At 46.3% G+C, this 13,600-nt stretch overlaps 1 protein-coding gene across 1 annotated transcript; it reads right to left on the bottom strand.

Annotated features, from left to right (window-relative positions):
* Positions 1 to 9,597: 9,597 nt before the first annotated feature.
* LOC141600173 (NDR1/HIN1-like protein 10) lies at positions 9,598 to 10,983 on the bottom strand. Its single transcript, XM_074420357.1, has one exon. The coding sequence runs from the start codon at positions 10,681 to 10,683 to the stop codon at positions 9,880 to 9,882; it is 804 nt and encodes a 267-aa protein (XP_074276458.1). The 5' UTR covers positions 10,684 to 10,983; the 3' UTR covers positions 9,598 to 9,879.
* Between the last annotated feature and the right edge of the window lie 2,617 nt (positions 10,984 to 13,600).

Raw genomic sequence — 13,600 nt, 5'->3', positions numbered from 1 at the left:
TGAGGCCATCAAAGCCGAGGTAGATAAACTACTGGCGGCGGGCTTTATCATGCCCTGTACTTATCCTGAGTGGTTAGCTAATGTTGTAATGGTGAAGAAGTCGTCGGGGGCGTGGAGGATGTGTGTAGATTTTACCAATCTCAATATAGCGTGCCCCAAAGATTGCTATCCCTTGCCTCGGATAGATAGTCTAATCGACGCGACGGCAGGCTACACTATGCTGAGCCTGCTGGACGCCTTCTCAGGGTATCATCAGGTATTCATGGTCGAGGAAGACATGCCCAAATGCGCATTCATCACTGCTAACGGCACATACATGTATAACATGATGCCGTTTGGTTTGAAGAACGCCGGCGCAACTTACACAAGACTAGTGGACAAAGTGTTCCAAAATCAAAAAGGGCGAAACATTGAGGCTTACGTCGACGATGCTATTGTAAAAAGGAAGTCTGACAGCGAGCACTTGGCCAATTTGCACGAGACATTTTGTTCACTAAGGAAATACAAGATAAAGCTCAACCCAATGAAGTGCAACTTCGGTGTCCGGGCAGGTAAGTTCCTCGGCGTGCTTGTCAGCGCCAGGGGAATTGATGCCAATCCAGACAAAGTTCAAGCAATCCTTGACCTGCCGTAGCCGAGGAACCGAAAAGAGGTTATGATGCTGACCGGGAGGATGGCGGCTCTCGCCCGTTTTATCTCTCGGTCAGCCGACAAGAGCACCCCATTCTTCAAAGTATTGAAGGGGAATAAAGACTTCAGCTGGGGGGAGGAGCAGAGCACAGCTTTCAAGCAACTGAAAGCTCACCTTCAGACTCTCCCAACCCTGTCCAGGCCGATGCTGGGGGAGACGCTATATTTGTACATAGCAGTTACCTCGGCCACGGTCAGTGCCGTAATCGTCAGAGAAGAGGACAAGCAGCAGCACCCAATCTACTTTGTCAGCCATACGTTGTTGCCCGCCGAGAGAAATTACCCGCTGATTGAAAAAGCAGCCTTTGCTATTGTCGTCGCCGCAAGGAAACTGAAACCCTACTTCGACGCACATCCCGTGACAGTCTTAACCGACCAGCCATTGGAGAAAGCATTGGAAAAATTTGAGCAATCCGGCAGGCTCATCAAATGGGCAGTAGAGCTATCCGGTTTCGGCATTCAGTACAAGCCGAGGCCCTCGATAAAGGGACAGGCACTAGCAGATTTCCTGGCCGAGTTCACATACCAAGAAGAGCAAAACCCCGGAGTATGGGAGGTATACACCGACGAGTCCTCCACGACGAACAGCTCAGGAGCCGGCATACTTATCATCAGCCCAAATGGGGATGAATTCGAGTACGCCTTGAAGTTCACCTTCTCGGCCTCAAACAACGAATCCGAATACGAGGCGGTGATAACCGGAGTCGAGCTAGCTAGGGCTGCCGGGGCGGAGCACATCATTTTAAAAACAGATTCACTTTTAGTGGCTAATCAAATCAGAGGAGAGTACGAGACTCGAGACGACGGAATGGTAAGATACCTGGAAAGGGTAAAAGCTGACACCTCAAAGTTGAAATCTTTTCAGATACAATGCATTCCCAGGTCTGAGAACAACCGAGCCGACGCTCTCTCAAAACTTGCCAATTCAACCATCAAGAATGTCAGCCGAACCGTGCTGGTGGACATCAGGAATGCCAAGAGCATTACTGAGGCCGTCGGCATGGTGGGTAACATAGAAACCGAGACGACGTGGATGACCCCGATAATGAAATACAAATTGACAAATGAATTACTGGAGGACCACGGTCTCTCGCAGAAGATAAAGAGGATCGCAGCGAGGTACTTGGTGTTTGAAGGAGAATTGTACAGGAGGTCCGTGACGAGGCCACTCCTGAAGTGCGTCGGTCCAGCCGACGCGGAGCTAATACTGACAGAAATTCACGAAGGCATCTGCGGCCATCACATGGGTGCAAGAACACTAGCCCACAAAGCTCTCCGAGCCGGCTACTTCTGGCCCACCATGCTTGCGGATTCCAGAGCCAAAACCAAAAAGTGCAACAACTGTCAAATGCATGCTCCGGTGATACATGCGCCATCCCGAGACCTGCAGCCGGTACTTAGTCCCCTTCCTTTTGCACAGTGGGGGATGGATCTACTAGGGCCATTTCCAACGGCATCCGGCGGAAGAAAGTTCTTGATTGTCGTCGTTGACTACTTCACCAAATGGGTTGAAGCTGTAGCGAGACTGCGAAGACGACGGCGGCCGTAAGAAAGGTAATGGGAAAATGTCATAACTCGTTTTGGGTTACCCAGGTCATGGTATTCGACCACGGCCGAGAGTTTTGGAGTGACACAATAATGAGTGGCCTGGAGGAACTTGGTATCAAATTTGCATACTCCTCCGTCTGTCACCCACAGAGCAATGGACAAAGCGGAGGCGACTAATAAAACAATCCTCAACGGTTTGAAGAAGACAGTTGAAGACCTAAAGGGAAGATGGGCCGATGAACTACCGGCCCCGTGGTCCCCTGCGAACCACGGAGAAAGAAGCAACGGGTACAGTCCATTCCACATAGTCTATGGGTCCGAAGCGATCCCCCCGATTGAAGCAACGGTGCCGACATACGTAACGGCCACCTTTAACCGGTTGAAAATGAGGAAGGTTTAAGAACCTCCCTAGACCTGGTCGAAGAAAGCCGAGATACAGCACGCCTCAACTTGGCAGTATACCAAAACCGAATGAAAAGAGCCTACAACCGAAGAGTCCACAAAAGGGACTTAAAAGTAGGAGACCTAGTCCTAAGAAAGTCAGCCGCCACCAACTAAGGGAACATTCATGGCAAACTGACGGCTAACTGGGAAGGTCCCTACAAAGTGGTTGAAGAAATGAGGCCGGCACATACCGGGCCGACGGACATGGAGGGTGTGCCTTTGATGAGCCATTGGAACACTGACAATCTCAGGAAATACTTTGTATAGCGGCGGAGGTGCCCGAGACAACTGTGGGCACCCCGACGCATGTTTATATCTAATGAAAAACCATCCAAGTTTTCCATCAGTGTTCATTTCCCCCCCATAGTCACCATCAAGAAGTAGACGCCACGGAAGTCACCCCAAGAGGTACATACGCTGTCGCGTCGTAACCCCTAGTCGCCTCGGCCAACCGAAGGCCTGGCAGGGGACACAACGATCGGCACGCTAACATACGCTGTCGCGTCGTAACCCCTAGTCGCCTCGGCCAACCGAAGGCCTGGCAGGGGACACAACGATCGGCACGCTAACATACGCTGTCGCGTCGTAACCCCTAGTCGCCTCGGCCAACCGAAGGCCTGGCAGGGGACACAACGACGCACGCTAACATACGCTGTCGCGTCAGAACCCCTAGTCGCCTCGGCCAACCGAAGGCCTGGCAGGGGACACAACGATCGATACGCTAACATACGCTGTCGCGTCGTAACCCCTAGTCGCCTCGGCCAACCGAAGGCCTGGCAGGGGACACAAGACAACGATCGGCACGCTAACATACGCTGTCGCGTCGTAACCCCTAGTCGCCTCGGCCAACCGAAGGCCTGGCAGGGGACACAACGATCGATACGCTAACATACGCTGTCGCGCCGTAACCCCTAGTCGCCTCGGTCCGCCGAAGGCCTGGCAGGGGATACAACGGTCGATACGCTAACGAACGCTGTCGCGCCGTAACCCCTAGTCGCCTCGGTCCGCCGAAGGCCTGGCAGGGGACACAACGGTCGATACGCTAACGAACGCTGTCGCGCCGTAACCCCTAGTCGCCTCGGCCCACCGAAGGCCTGGCAGGGGACACAACGATCGATACGCTAACATGTTCACAACGGCGGTTGGGAAGCGCAATTCCGACGCCTTGGCTAGACCGAGAGTGAAAGAGCAAGCGACCAACACGCTAACATGTTCAAGAAAAAGACGTTAAACGCAGTTGAGATACGCATTCTAGCTACCTCGGCCAAGCCGAAGGTAAAACTGAGAAGCGCTCAATTAATAACACAAGAAGACAAGAGAATACCTCGGCCAAGCCAGAGGCAAAATAAGCAAACTATTATTAAAAATGATGTTTACAAATGAGAAGGATACAGACGACGGCCGTCCCCATAGGGATACGCCAAAATACAACCTACCAAAGTTTTACAAAAACAAGGAAAAGAAAAGCAAAAGGTTACAGACATGACATTTAAAGCGCCAAAAGATGGCAGGGAGGAAAGGCTCAGTAGTTGGCCCCCGAACAGCTAAAGCTATCCGAGACGCCGGGTGAGTCTGGTGACGACCGCCCGTCTCCCTACGCTTGTTGTCGCCCCATCGGCAAAGCAGCAAAGCATCATCTTCGGTGGCCGGCCCAGAGGAAAGCTCGGCATTTCCACGTGCCTTCAGCCTTTCAGCCTCCTCTTTGGCCTCCTTCACCTTTGCATCGTAGACCGCCTTGGCCTCGGCTATCTGAGCCGCCTTCGCCGCCTCCGCCTTTTCCGCAGCCGCTTTTTCCGCAGCATCGGCCATCTCATCCAGAAGCTGTTCAAATTTCTCCCACGGGAAGGAGCCTTCAGGAATGAGCCTCTTGATTGCCTCCCTGGTCGCTTCCTCGGCCTGATCCCGGAATTGAGCGCACATGGTAGGGATGATCTCAGTTTGAAACATCTCAATATCTTTCTCCCTTTGGGCAAGGACAGCCCTAGTGTCCCTATGTGCCTCCGACTGAGCCAAATACATTTCCCTCCATTCTTCCCTCTTGGCAACAACGGCGTCGTAGCCGCCCTTATACCTGTCCCGCTCCTCCAGCAACTTGGCAGAGGTGGCATCAGCAGCCTCAACTTTGGCCCTCTCGGCCAATAGCAGTTTCTCAGCTTCCTCCACACGCTTTCGAGCAGCAAGGAGGTCAAGCTTAGCCTTCCCGGCTTCCCCCTTTGCAGCGGAAAGATCAAGCTTAAGCCGTTCGATCAGTGGCGCAGCCTGGGCCATGACCTTTTCCTGCTCCATAATGTGGGAGCCGGCTAGTTGAGTCCACTTCGCCAACCTCTTGTATATTCTCGTACCCTCTGCCACAAGCTCGGCGGGGGGAACCTTCTGGAGTGAGAGTCAACGGTGACATTTCTGTCACCCGCCTTCTCAGGCTGCTTCTCTAACTGCCGCTCAGTAAGAATGGCGGCTGCCGACGGTGGATCTACAAAAAATTCACACAGCGCATCCATGTCAACATTCATTGACACATCAGAGAGTCTGTCATCGGGAATGCATAATGAACCAGCTAAGTCTGAACCACAGGTTAGGTCCGTACCAGTCCGAGCCTTCTTAGATGAGGGACCGGGTGAATCATTCTTTTCCCCGGCAACGGTAGAAGCCGGCAGTGGCTCTCTTCTCTTCTTTGGAGGAGGAGGGCCCTTCGCAACGGTCACCACCTCCTCGGAGACATCGATGACCTCCACATGCTCCTTCTGGACCGTTGGGGTTGAAGAGGGAGTTGAGATCAACGTCGTCGCCGACCTGGACGCTGCCTTTGGTTTTCTTTTCGGCACGCCTTCGAGAACCCGTGCTTGAGCCGCCGCCGGATCCAGTGCCTTCAGCTGTTTGTCCATGAGTTCGTTGGGAGCCAGTCTACGATCGCGTGCGTCGGCCTGATGTTGCCGCTGAACGACCTTCCCGTCCTTATCAAGCCCTAACCTCTTCAAGGTACCCTCAGACAGATCCTGGCCAAACCGGTCTGCAAGAAACCAGACAAGAGTTACATAAAAAAGTAAAACAAAAATCTAAAAACAGGAGCATAACAGGCAAAAATGGGCCTCACACCGACCCTACTCACCCTGGTTGAGGGCCGGTATGAGGCCGACACGGCAAAGCGACTCATCCCGAAGAATAATCGAGTCGGGGCACCCATCCTGTCTCAAAGATCAAACAACAGACGCCGCTCTTCATCCGCATTAAGAGGAACCCTGCGGCGTCCATCTTGAGCTTACTCCGGAGACCCATTTTTCACGCTCCCCCTTACTCTCGCACCGCAAGTTGACTTGGTCTTTGGAAGGACCGGGCGCGGATAGTCACCCTAAGCACCTTAACGTACACCCACCGCTCTTTCCGGTCCTTGCGGGAGGAAAGCTTGTCAACGGAAGCGTAGCCCGACTCCATCCGCACGCCTGTACCACCCCACTTTACCGGGGGTCGATGGCCGAAGATGATGAAGCCGGCGGAATAAGTTAACTGTAGGGGCCTCCCTCTTAAAGAGACAGAGCCACACGAAGCCAACTATCGTCCTAATGGCCAACGGATGCAGTTGAGCCACAGCGACGTTCATAGCTTTGATGATGGCCGTGACGTATTCATTCAAAGGAAATCGAGCCCATACTCCGTGTGCACGATATATACGCCGATGTGACCCGGGGGAGGACAACAGACCGCCTGACCCTCCTCAGGGATAACAATTTTGTACCCCTCACCGAAGGAGAAATGACCCTCGAAAAGAGTTTCACCAGAACAACTGGCGAATTTACTGGACCAGGCACGGTCAAGACCAGTCATGCAGGCCTCGCCGTGATCCAGGATATGCGGCCTCACATCACCAGAAGGAACCCTTTCCTCACCGTCATCATCCTCCCAACCCTCCAAAGCTTTCGGGTCAACCTCGGGAGAAGGAGACCTAGGACCCCCGGACCTTAGCGGGACGGCGGCCAGTGCCTCCTCTTCATCAAGACGCGACGGGGAACCCCCCGGCGCATGGTTACTAGGTACGGCATTAGCAGAAGACATGGTAGCAACAATTAACAAAATAAGAGATTGAGAAAGATTTGTTTGTTTACCTTGAAGAAAAACACCAGCCGATGTAACGACACTGAAGATTAGAAGAGAGAGAAGCCCTTGAAAGTTTAGAGAGAAGAAAATTTTAGAGAAAATGAAATTGGTGGCCAATTTCAGGGACTAACTGCCCTATTTATAAGGGAAAGCCCATGAAGAAGGACCAATCAGGGCACAGCCCATGAAACGTCAGCCAATCAGCGAACAGACACGTGTCAGACATGCAACCACGGAATGTCAATCGTTGCAACAGTTGAACGTCAATCAATGCAACAGTGACCAAGCGTCTTCAACACGCCCCTTCATCTCTTTGCCTACTCATCTTCCTCAGCAAATTCCTAAGTATCTCGTTTCTCCGGCCACATGATCAACCAAGCTTGTCAAGACCTACGGGGCAAACAAAAGCACACGGCGCTCACAACCTCGGTCTCGGCGAGCACCACTTTCTTTTCCACATCTGATGTCCATTACACATCCATGTGGAGGGGGGATATGGTACGGCCTAAGCAGAACCAAGCCGAGGAAGAAGAAGCCGGGGCAGAAAATTTTTTCAAACTTGCGCAGAATATACGCTCAGCATACATCGGAGCCCATACCACGGCATAAACTACGCTGGGGCAAATTGATGGGGCATATTTCGCACCCGCCGACCAAGTCAACACATTGAGCAAGGTCAAAGATATCCACAAAGAAGTCAACGACTTAGACAACCCTAAACCGCGCACTGTCGGCTACTGTCTCTTGGGTCTCGGCCACGACAACTAGCCAGCCGGGGCACATATCCGCGAACTCATATCTAAGACCCCTCGGCGGCGAGTCAACAGGGCCCGCCGGCCTGCCATGGGTCCCTCGGCCGAGGGCAGGTCAGTCTTTCCACATGCTAGCCACTTGGCCACTACGTGACAAAAGGTGAAAGTTTATAAATACTCCTCAACCCTCATTGAGGAAAGGATCCACAATTTAACCTAAGAATCACTATTCATCTGGTAATATCTTCCTTATCTCTCTACAATATATACTTCGCCAAGTAACAACAACTTATCCCTTTAAGTTTACTGACTTGAGCGTCGGAGTGAGTTCGTTCGGTCCAAAGCCGAGCCCTCAGTTTGTTCATTGTTTCAGGAGACCGCGAGGGGGATTCAACCAAAGACGTCATTCTACAAGCACGGGTGGTAACAAATAACTGCTCTGGAATTACACCCGGAACAGTACCCTTTTTGTTGTCTTTCCTTTAAGTTGGTTAAACCCTAATCTAGGGATTTGGAGGTTTTTGAGTAGTTTGTGATTTGGTAGCATTTGTATGTTGTATGATAGGAGGAGGTTTCGTAGAAGAAGCTTTTGATCTGTTTGTAGAGACCGTCTGATAGTTGTGCTTTCCAGGTAGGATTTCCTACTTAGTATTAGTTCCATAATGGGATGATTGTTGATGTGTTGTGGTTGATTGAATAATATAGTAATTGTATTGTGACGGTTTGTTGATTGTTGATTGTTTGTCTCTGGTTCTCGAGGCGTGTCCTCGGCTGAGTGGGGTCACTTGCAGGAGTGGGGTCACTTGCGGGAGTGGCTTCACGCCCTAGTTTCGCCCTTCGTGGAACCCGCCACGGAAGGGGATGTGCACATTAATGGACAGAGTTATCGCTCATTATAAGGAGCGGGGATTTGGTGGGTACATTGCGGTCCCCCATCTGGCAGTAGGGTGGTCCGGTGGACGATCGATGATTGAGATTGTTGGGATTGGTGTAATTGTGCGTGTGTGCGGTTAAAGTGTTCATCTGTTTATCTTATTGTTGATATATTGAGTTGTGTGATTAGTACTAACCCCGTTTAAATGTTTTAAAAGCGTGGTGATACATTCGGGGTGGTGGCGATTATTGAGCGGGTATGATATGACGCGTATGGGATAGTGGGATGAGTAATCACGTGGCGATTAGAAGTCTTCCATTTGTGTCGACGATGTTTTATAGCTTTGATAGTTTTAGCAGTAGACCGTCTGAGAATCTTGTATTTCTTTTTGTCAGTTTGGAATTGCTGTGTAATCACTTAAAACTTTATTTACTTTTAAAGTTGTTTCGTTATTGTCTTATGAATATCATGCCTCGGGTAACCGAGATGGTAATGTCTTCATACCTGAGTCGTCCTAGTAAGGCACTTGGAGTATGGGGGTGTTACAAAGCGTCTCGATTCCCTTACACTTATGATAATTAGTACTTAATAAATTTGGCTAGAATTCGAGATAGCAAAGCTTTAAAGGCTACTTAATGCTTAGAATTAAGTACGTATCAAAAGATCATAAGAGATTAAAATATTTCATTTTTTTTAGAATTATGTGACACCCAGATTTGAACTTCGAAACACCTATTCGATAATATTATACTCCCTCCTATTTCCTTATATCTTCCCCTTTCTTTTGGGCACAAAAATTAAGAAAGAGGAAGAAAGAAGGAATAAAGTAGAATAAAGTATTCTAAGTTGTGAAATTTATAGGTAAGACAAAATAATAAAGAATGAATGATGAATAAAGAATAAATAAAGTAACGAGAGTTGTTGATTTTTTAGGAGAGAGAAATTAATAAAAAATAAATGAAACTTACCAAAAAAGGAAAGAGGGAAGATAATCAAACTTGTGTGAAAAAGGAAAGAGGGAAGATAATAGGAAATTGAAGGGAGTATAACTTTGTTTTAAAATAATTAAGGTCATTAACCCGTACAAAATACGGGCTTTCAAACTAGTCAGTAGTCAACATTATAATTAGCTTAAAAAATAAGCCTTGGCATATTTAACACAAATACAATACGGAGTAGATGCTAAATAAACAAAAATCAAAATTTCAATGTCTCGACATTCTTTCACATTCATCTAAATTTTTGATAATAACAATTTTCAAGTATCAATTTCCTGAGAACCCATTTTGGGCCAGAAAAATATATATGAAATAAAATCCAACAAAAATTAACAAAAAGAAAAATAAAAGTTTACAGGTCAAGATCCGAAGATCGAAACTTCAGCCCAATTATACAAAAGTAACATTATAATAATAAAAAAGGATGTGAAACAAATAAACCCAATAACGTAAATCAACCCCCAAAATAAGAAAGAAAAAAAAATTAAAATGTAAATTTCCAGATCTTAATCCTGAGATCAACCTTACACTTCGCAGACGACGTCGTACCAAGAGTAGCAACCTTAGAAGTGGCATTCTTAGGTTGAAAGGCTTTAATCCCATCACACGTGACACGCACGCCGACTTTCTTAGTCTTGATTTTCCCCATCTGAACTTCCACCATTGTATTCAACACCAGCGTCACAGGGAATCCCCCCTTCTTTTTCAGATCCGATCTGAGTTGTTTCACCGAGTCTGAGTCGAGTTCACGTGTCACGTCACTCGCAACGGTGGCCCTCAAAATGGTAGTGTTCCCTGCCACATGTGCGAATCCGGGCAACGATGCGTTGCCCGAATTGACACCAGCTGACCCAAGGGCTAGCGCCATCCGATCGTAAATGAAGTTGATTTTTTTGTTGTTGGGGTTTTTGGCGGTCAATGTTAGGTCGACCCGGGAGTTGAGGTGTGCGAACCCTGTCTGGTCCGGCTGGGTTAAGTTAAACCGGTAGATTCGGACCGATGAAACCGAGAAATTAGGATGTTTTGGGTGGTATAGTACATAAAAGATGCAAGCGGCTATGGCGGCGAGTAAAATGAGGACTAGGAGAGTGATTAGAGTGTACAAGAATCCTAAACAGCAGCATTTTCGGCAAGAGCATGACCTGGACCGACGGTTTTGTTGAGGTCGGTACACAGGTCTAGGCCGATTCGGGTTGTATAGCTGGTTAGCTTTTGCTGGACCGCCGCCATTGACGACAGCTGGCGGTGGTGGGTTTGGTTTAGCAGCAGGGTATACTCTATCAGTCATTTTCTTACTTTTGTAGCACGGAAATATAGGGAGTTAATTAAAATGAGAGAGAACTGAAATGTATGGTTGATTTGGATGGAGGAAGGGAGTAGTGGAGGAAAAGGAATCTGGGTTTTGTTTATTTAATTTGTTTTTCTCTTTCTATGTGTGTTAATCTGAAGTTTTATGGTTTGATTTTAGAGGGGGGAAGGTGGTGATGTAAAATATTATAGGTGTCACATTATTTTCTCATACCAACTTGGGAAATGAGTGTATTTTATTTTAGTGTGGGTGTTTAGAGGAAGGCTTATGAAACACTTGCAAGTCATTGTTAATTATTTGTGGATTATTATTGGAGGTTAGAGGGTCCTAATCTTTGTCTTAAGAACCAAATTATATGGCTACTTTCATTAGGTCATAAGTTTATAATTCTGATTTGTTATCATTTTATATGAGATGCTTTTGTTAAGTGATATCAAAATATATACTCCCTACATACCACACCAATGGTAACATTAAATTTTTCACACTTGTTGAGACACATTTTGCAACGTGAATAGCTTTAGTTACATATTATTAAAAATTATAAAAAATTGATATTCTTATAGCATTCATGACGATAAATCAAACAAGATCTCACATGACTATATTTTGTCTTATATATTAAGAATAATATCGAAGATTCTCTACGACCATAAATAGTGTCAAGATTCTCGATGTTACCATTGGTGTGGTATGGAGGGAGTACTAATTAGTATTGGTGTCTGGCTCCGCCCGGGCTACCTCTGTTTAGCATTAAAATTTATTTTTAATTAATAAAGCTACTTTGAAGTCGCATAACTCATAAATTTATCATTAATATATTTTCTATGACATATTTTAAAACTACGATGAAATAAATGATGAGACAAATTCACTAGTCCCGCTATTAATATTTTACGTAAATCAATTGGTTAGCTAACTGTTCATATATACTTATTTTTGTTGTTAGTATTGTTACTTTTATTACATTCATTATTACTACTGTTACTTTCACTACTCCCGTTGTAATACCCCATAGTTTATAAGACCTATACTCGATTGAGTAAACCGAGTACTCGAACGAGTGAGGGGCCGAGTCAGACCTGTAACTTTGTAAAACATTCTGATATTAAGTCACTCGACCGAGTGGCCGTTCACTAGACCGAGTGAACCGGACACTCGCCGAGTGCCTTGTCATTGTTCAGCTTTTGCATGGGATTGTGGTAGGTGGCCTATCACTTTCTAATCCTTATTTTTTAGATTTCCTTCCCTAAAAACACTCCCACCTTATCCCTTCCGCTCTCTAGAAACATCTCTAAACATCACAAACACTATCCACAAAGATCTAACTCTCACATTTGAAGATTTATCTTCCATTTCTTGTTCTTGCTCATTTGTTAGCATTTGTAAGTTTATCCTTTACCTTTCTCCCTTATTCTTATTTAGTAGACCTTAATTTCTCTAGTAGGTTGTCTTATGATTAATTAGGGTTTTGACTATTTAAGTGAGAGTAATTAAAGGGTTTAATTAGTATTATTAATTGTTATAGGATATATTTGTGATAGTATTCCTTAATTAATTGTAGGATGTGGCTTCTTAGAGGAGGATTAATGTGCTTGCTTGTGCTAATTGGAGTTTGCTAAAAGGTAGGTTAATCCTACTCGGTCTCAATAAATATAAATGGTTGCATGTGTCATTATTGTGTTGTTCTTGCATTATAACATGATTGTTGTGGATAATGGTTGTTGGTATCATAGTATTGTTGGGATTTCTTCATAATATGATAATGAGTCATTAGTGTTGGTTTCATAATGTGATAGGTCCATTTTATATAAAGTTTAACCCCCTATTTTAGCTTGGTTTTATTTGATTATTGCACTTCTATTAGTGTATTTGTGAGCTAATCTGTGTTCTAGGTGTTTTTGCTCGTATTCATTGCATTTTGTAGGAAATGAAGCCTTTGGTAGCTTTTTCCCGTCAAATTAGCATTCACCCAAGTTCACGAGGCTAATGAGAGCAAGTCTTGACCATGCAAGGGCGTTCCAGGAAGTATAAAGGCATTTCGAGAAGAAATTGGAAATCGCGAGTGTAACACCCCAACTATACGGCCAAGATAATTGGAGCGTTACCATATCGGTTTCCCGAGGTAGTGTTTCAAAACTTCAATAAAAGAACATTTTATAAATAAATGTAATGTTTAGTGAATTACATAAACATAAACAAATGAATAAAGGTATAACTCATGACAATTATACTTTATACTCGTCTCGTGACTCATCAAGTTCGTCACGTCTCCCGCGTACTATCCAAGCAATCTGTACCTAACCTGCTCCCCATATGACCAAAGGATATCATATGGATCGACACAGGCCACCCGAAAAGAGACAGGTGACAATTACACAGAAACACAAACGTCGGTTTCAATAAACAAATAAAAGGTGACACGACTCAAGTGTGAACATGCAACATGACTACTAATGTGAATGACATAACACCAAATGATCACCACCACGGTACCAGGACACGCCCAGGCATACCGACAACCACATTGGTACCGGGACACGTCCAGACATACCGATAACTACAAACAGGTACCGGGACACGCCTATACGTACCGGGTCCGGAAGCCAACCGGATCCCCTGCCAGACGCCGTGTCTTAACCACACGCGTCCCTCCAAACTCAAGCCATTAATGTGCACATCCCTCTTGGAGTGGGAAGCTCCAAGAGGCGACTCAAGCGTAAGACGGTCTCCCAACCATCTTAGGTCTCCAAAACAATCAACAACAACAACAACAACAACAACAACAACAACAACAACAACAACAACAACAACAACAACAACAACAACAACAACAACAACAACAACATATCCTCCATACACACTAATACAACCAATACATGAATTATAACCCAAC

Source organism: Silene latifolia, chromosome 9 (genome assembly GCF_048544455.1).
Source record: "Silene latifolia isolate original U9 population chromosome 9, ASM4854445v1, whole genome shotgun sequence".
In the NCBI taxonomy this organism is placed as follows: Eukaryota; Viridiplantae; Streptophyta; class Magnoliopsida; order Caryophyllales; family Caryophyllaceae; genus Silene; species Silene latifolia.
Note: the sequence above shows the minus strand (reverse complement) of the source record. Positions and strands in the feature narration are given on the sequence as shown.

What these genes read in the sequence shown, in the direction of transcription:
- LOC141600173 (XM_074420357.1), bottom strand. Translation starts at nt 10,683, where the DNA reads ATGACTGATAGAGTATACCCTGCTGCTAAACCAAACCCACCACCGCCA.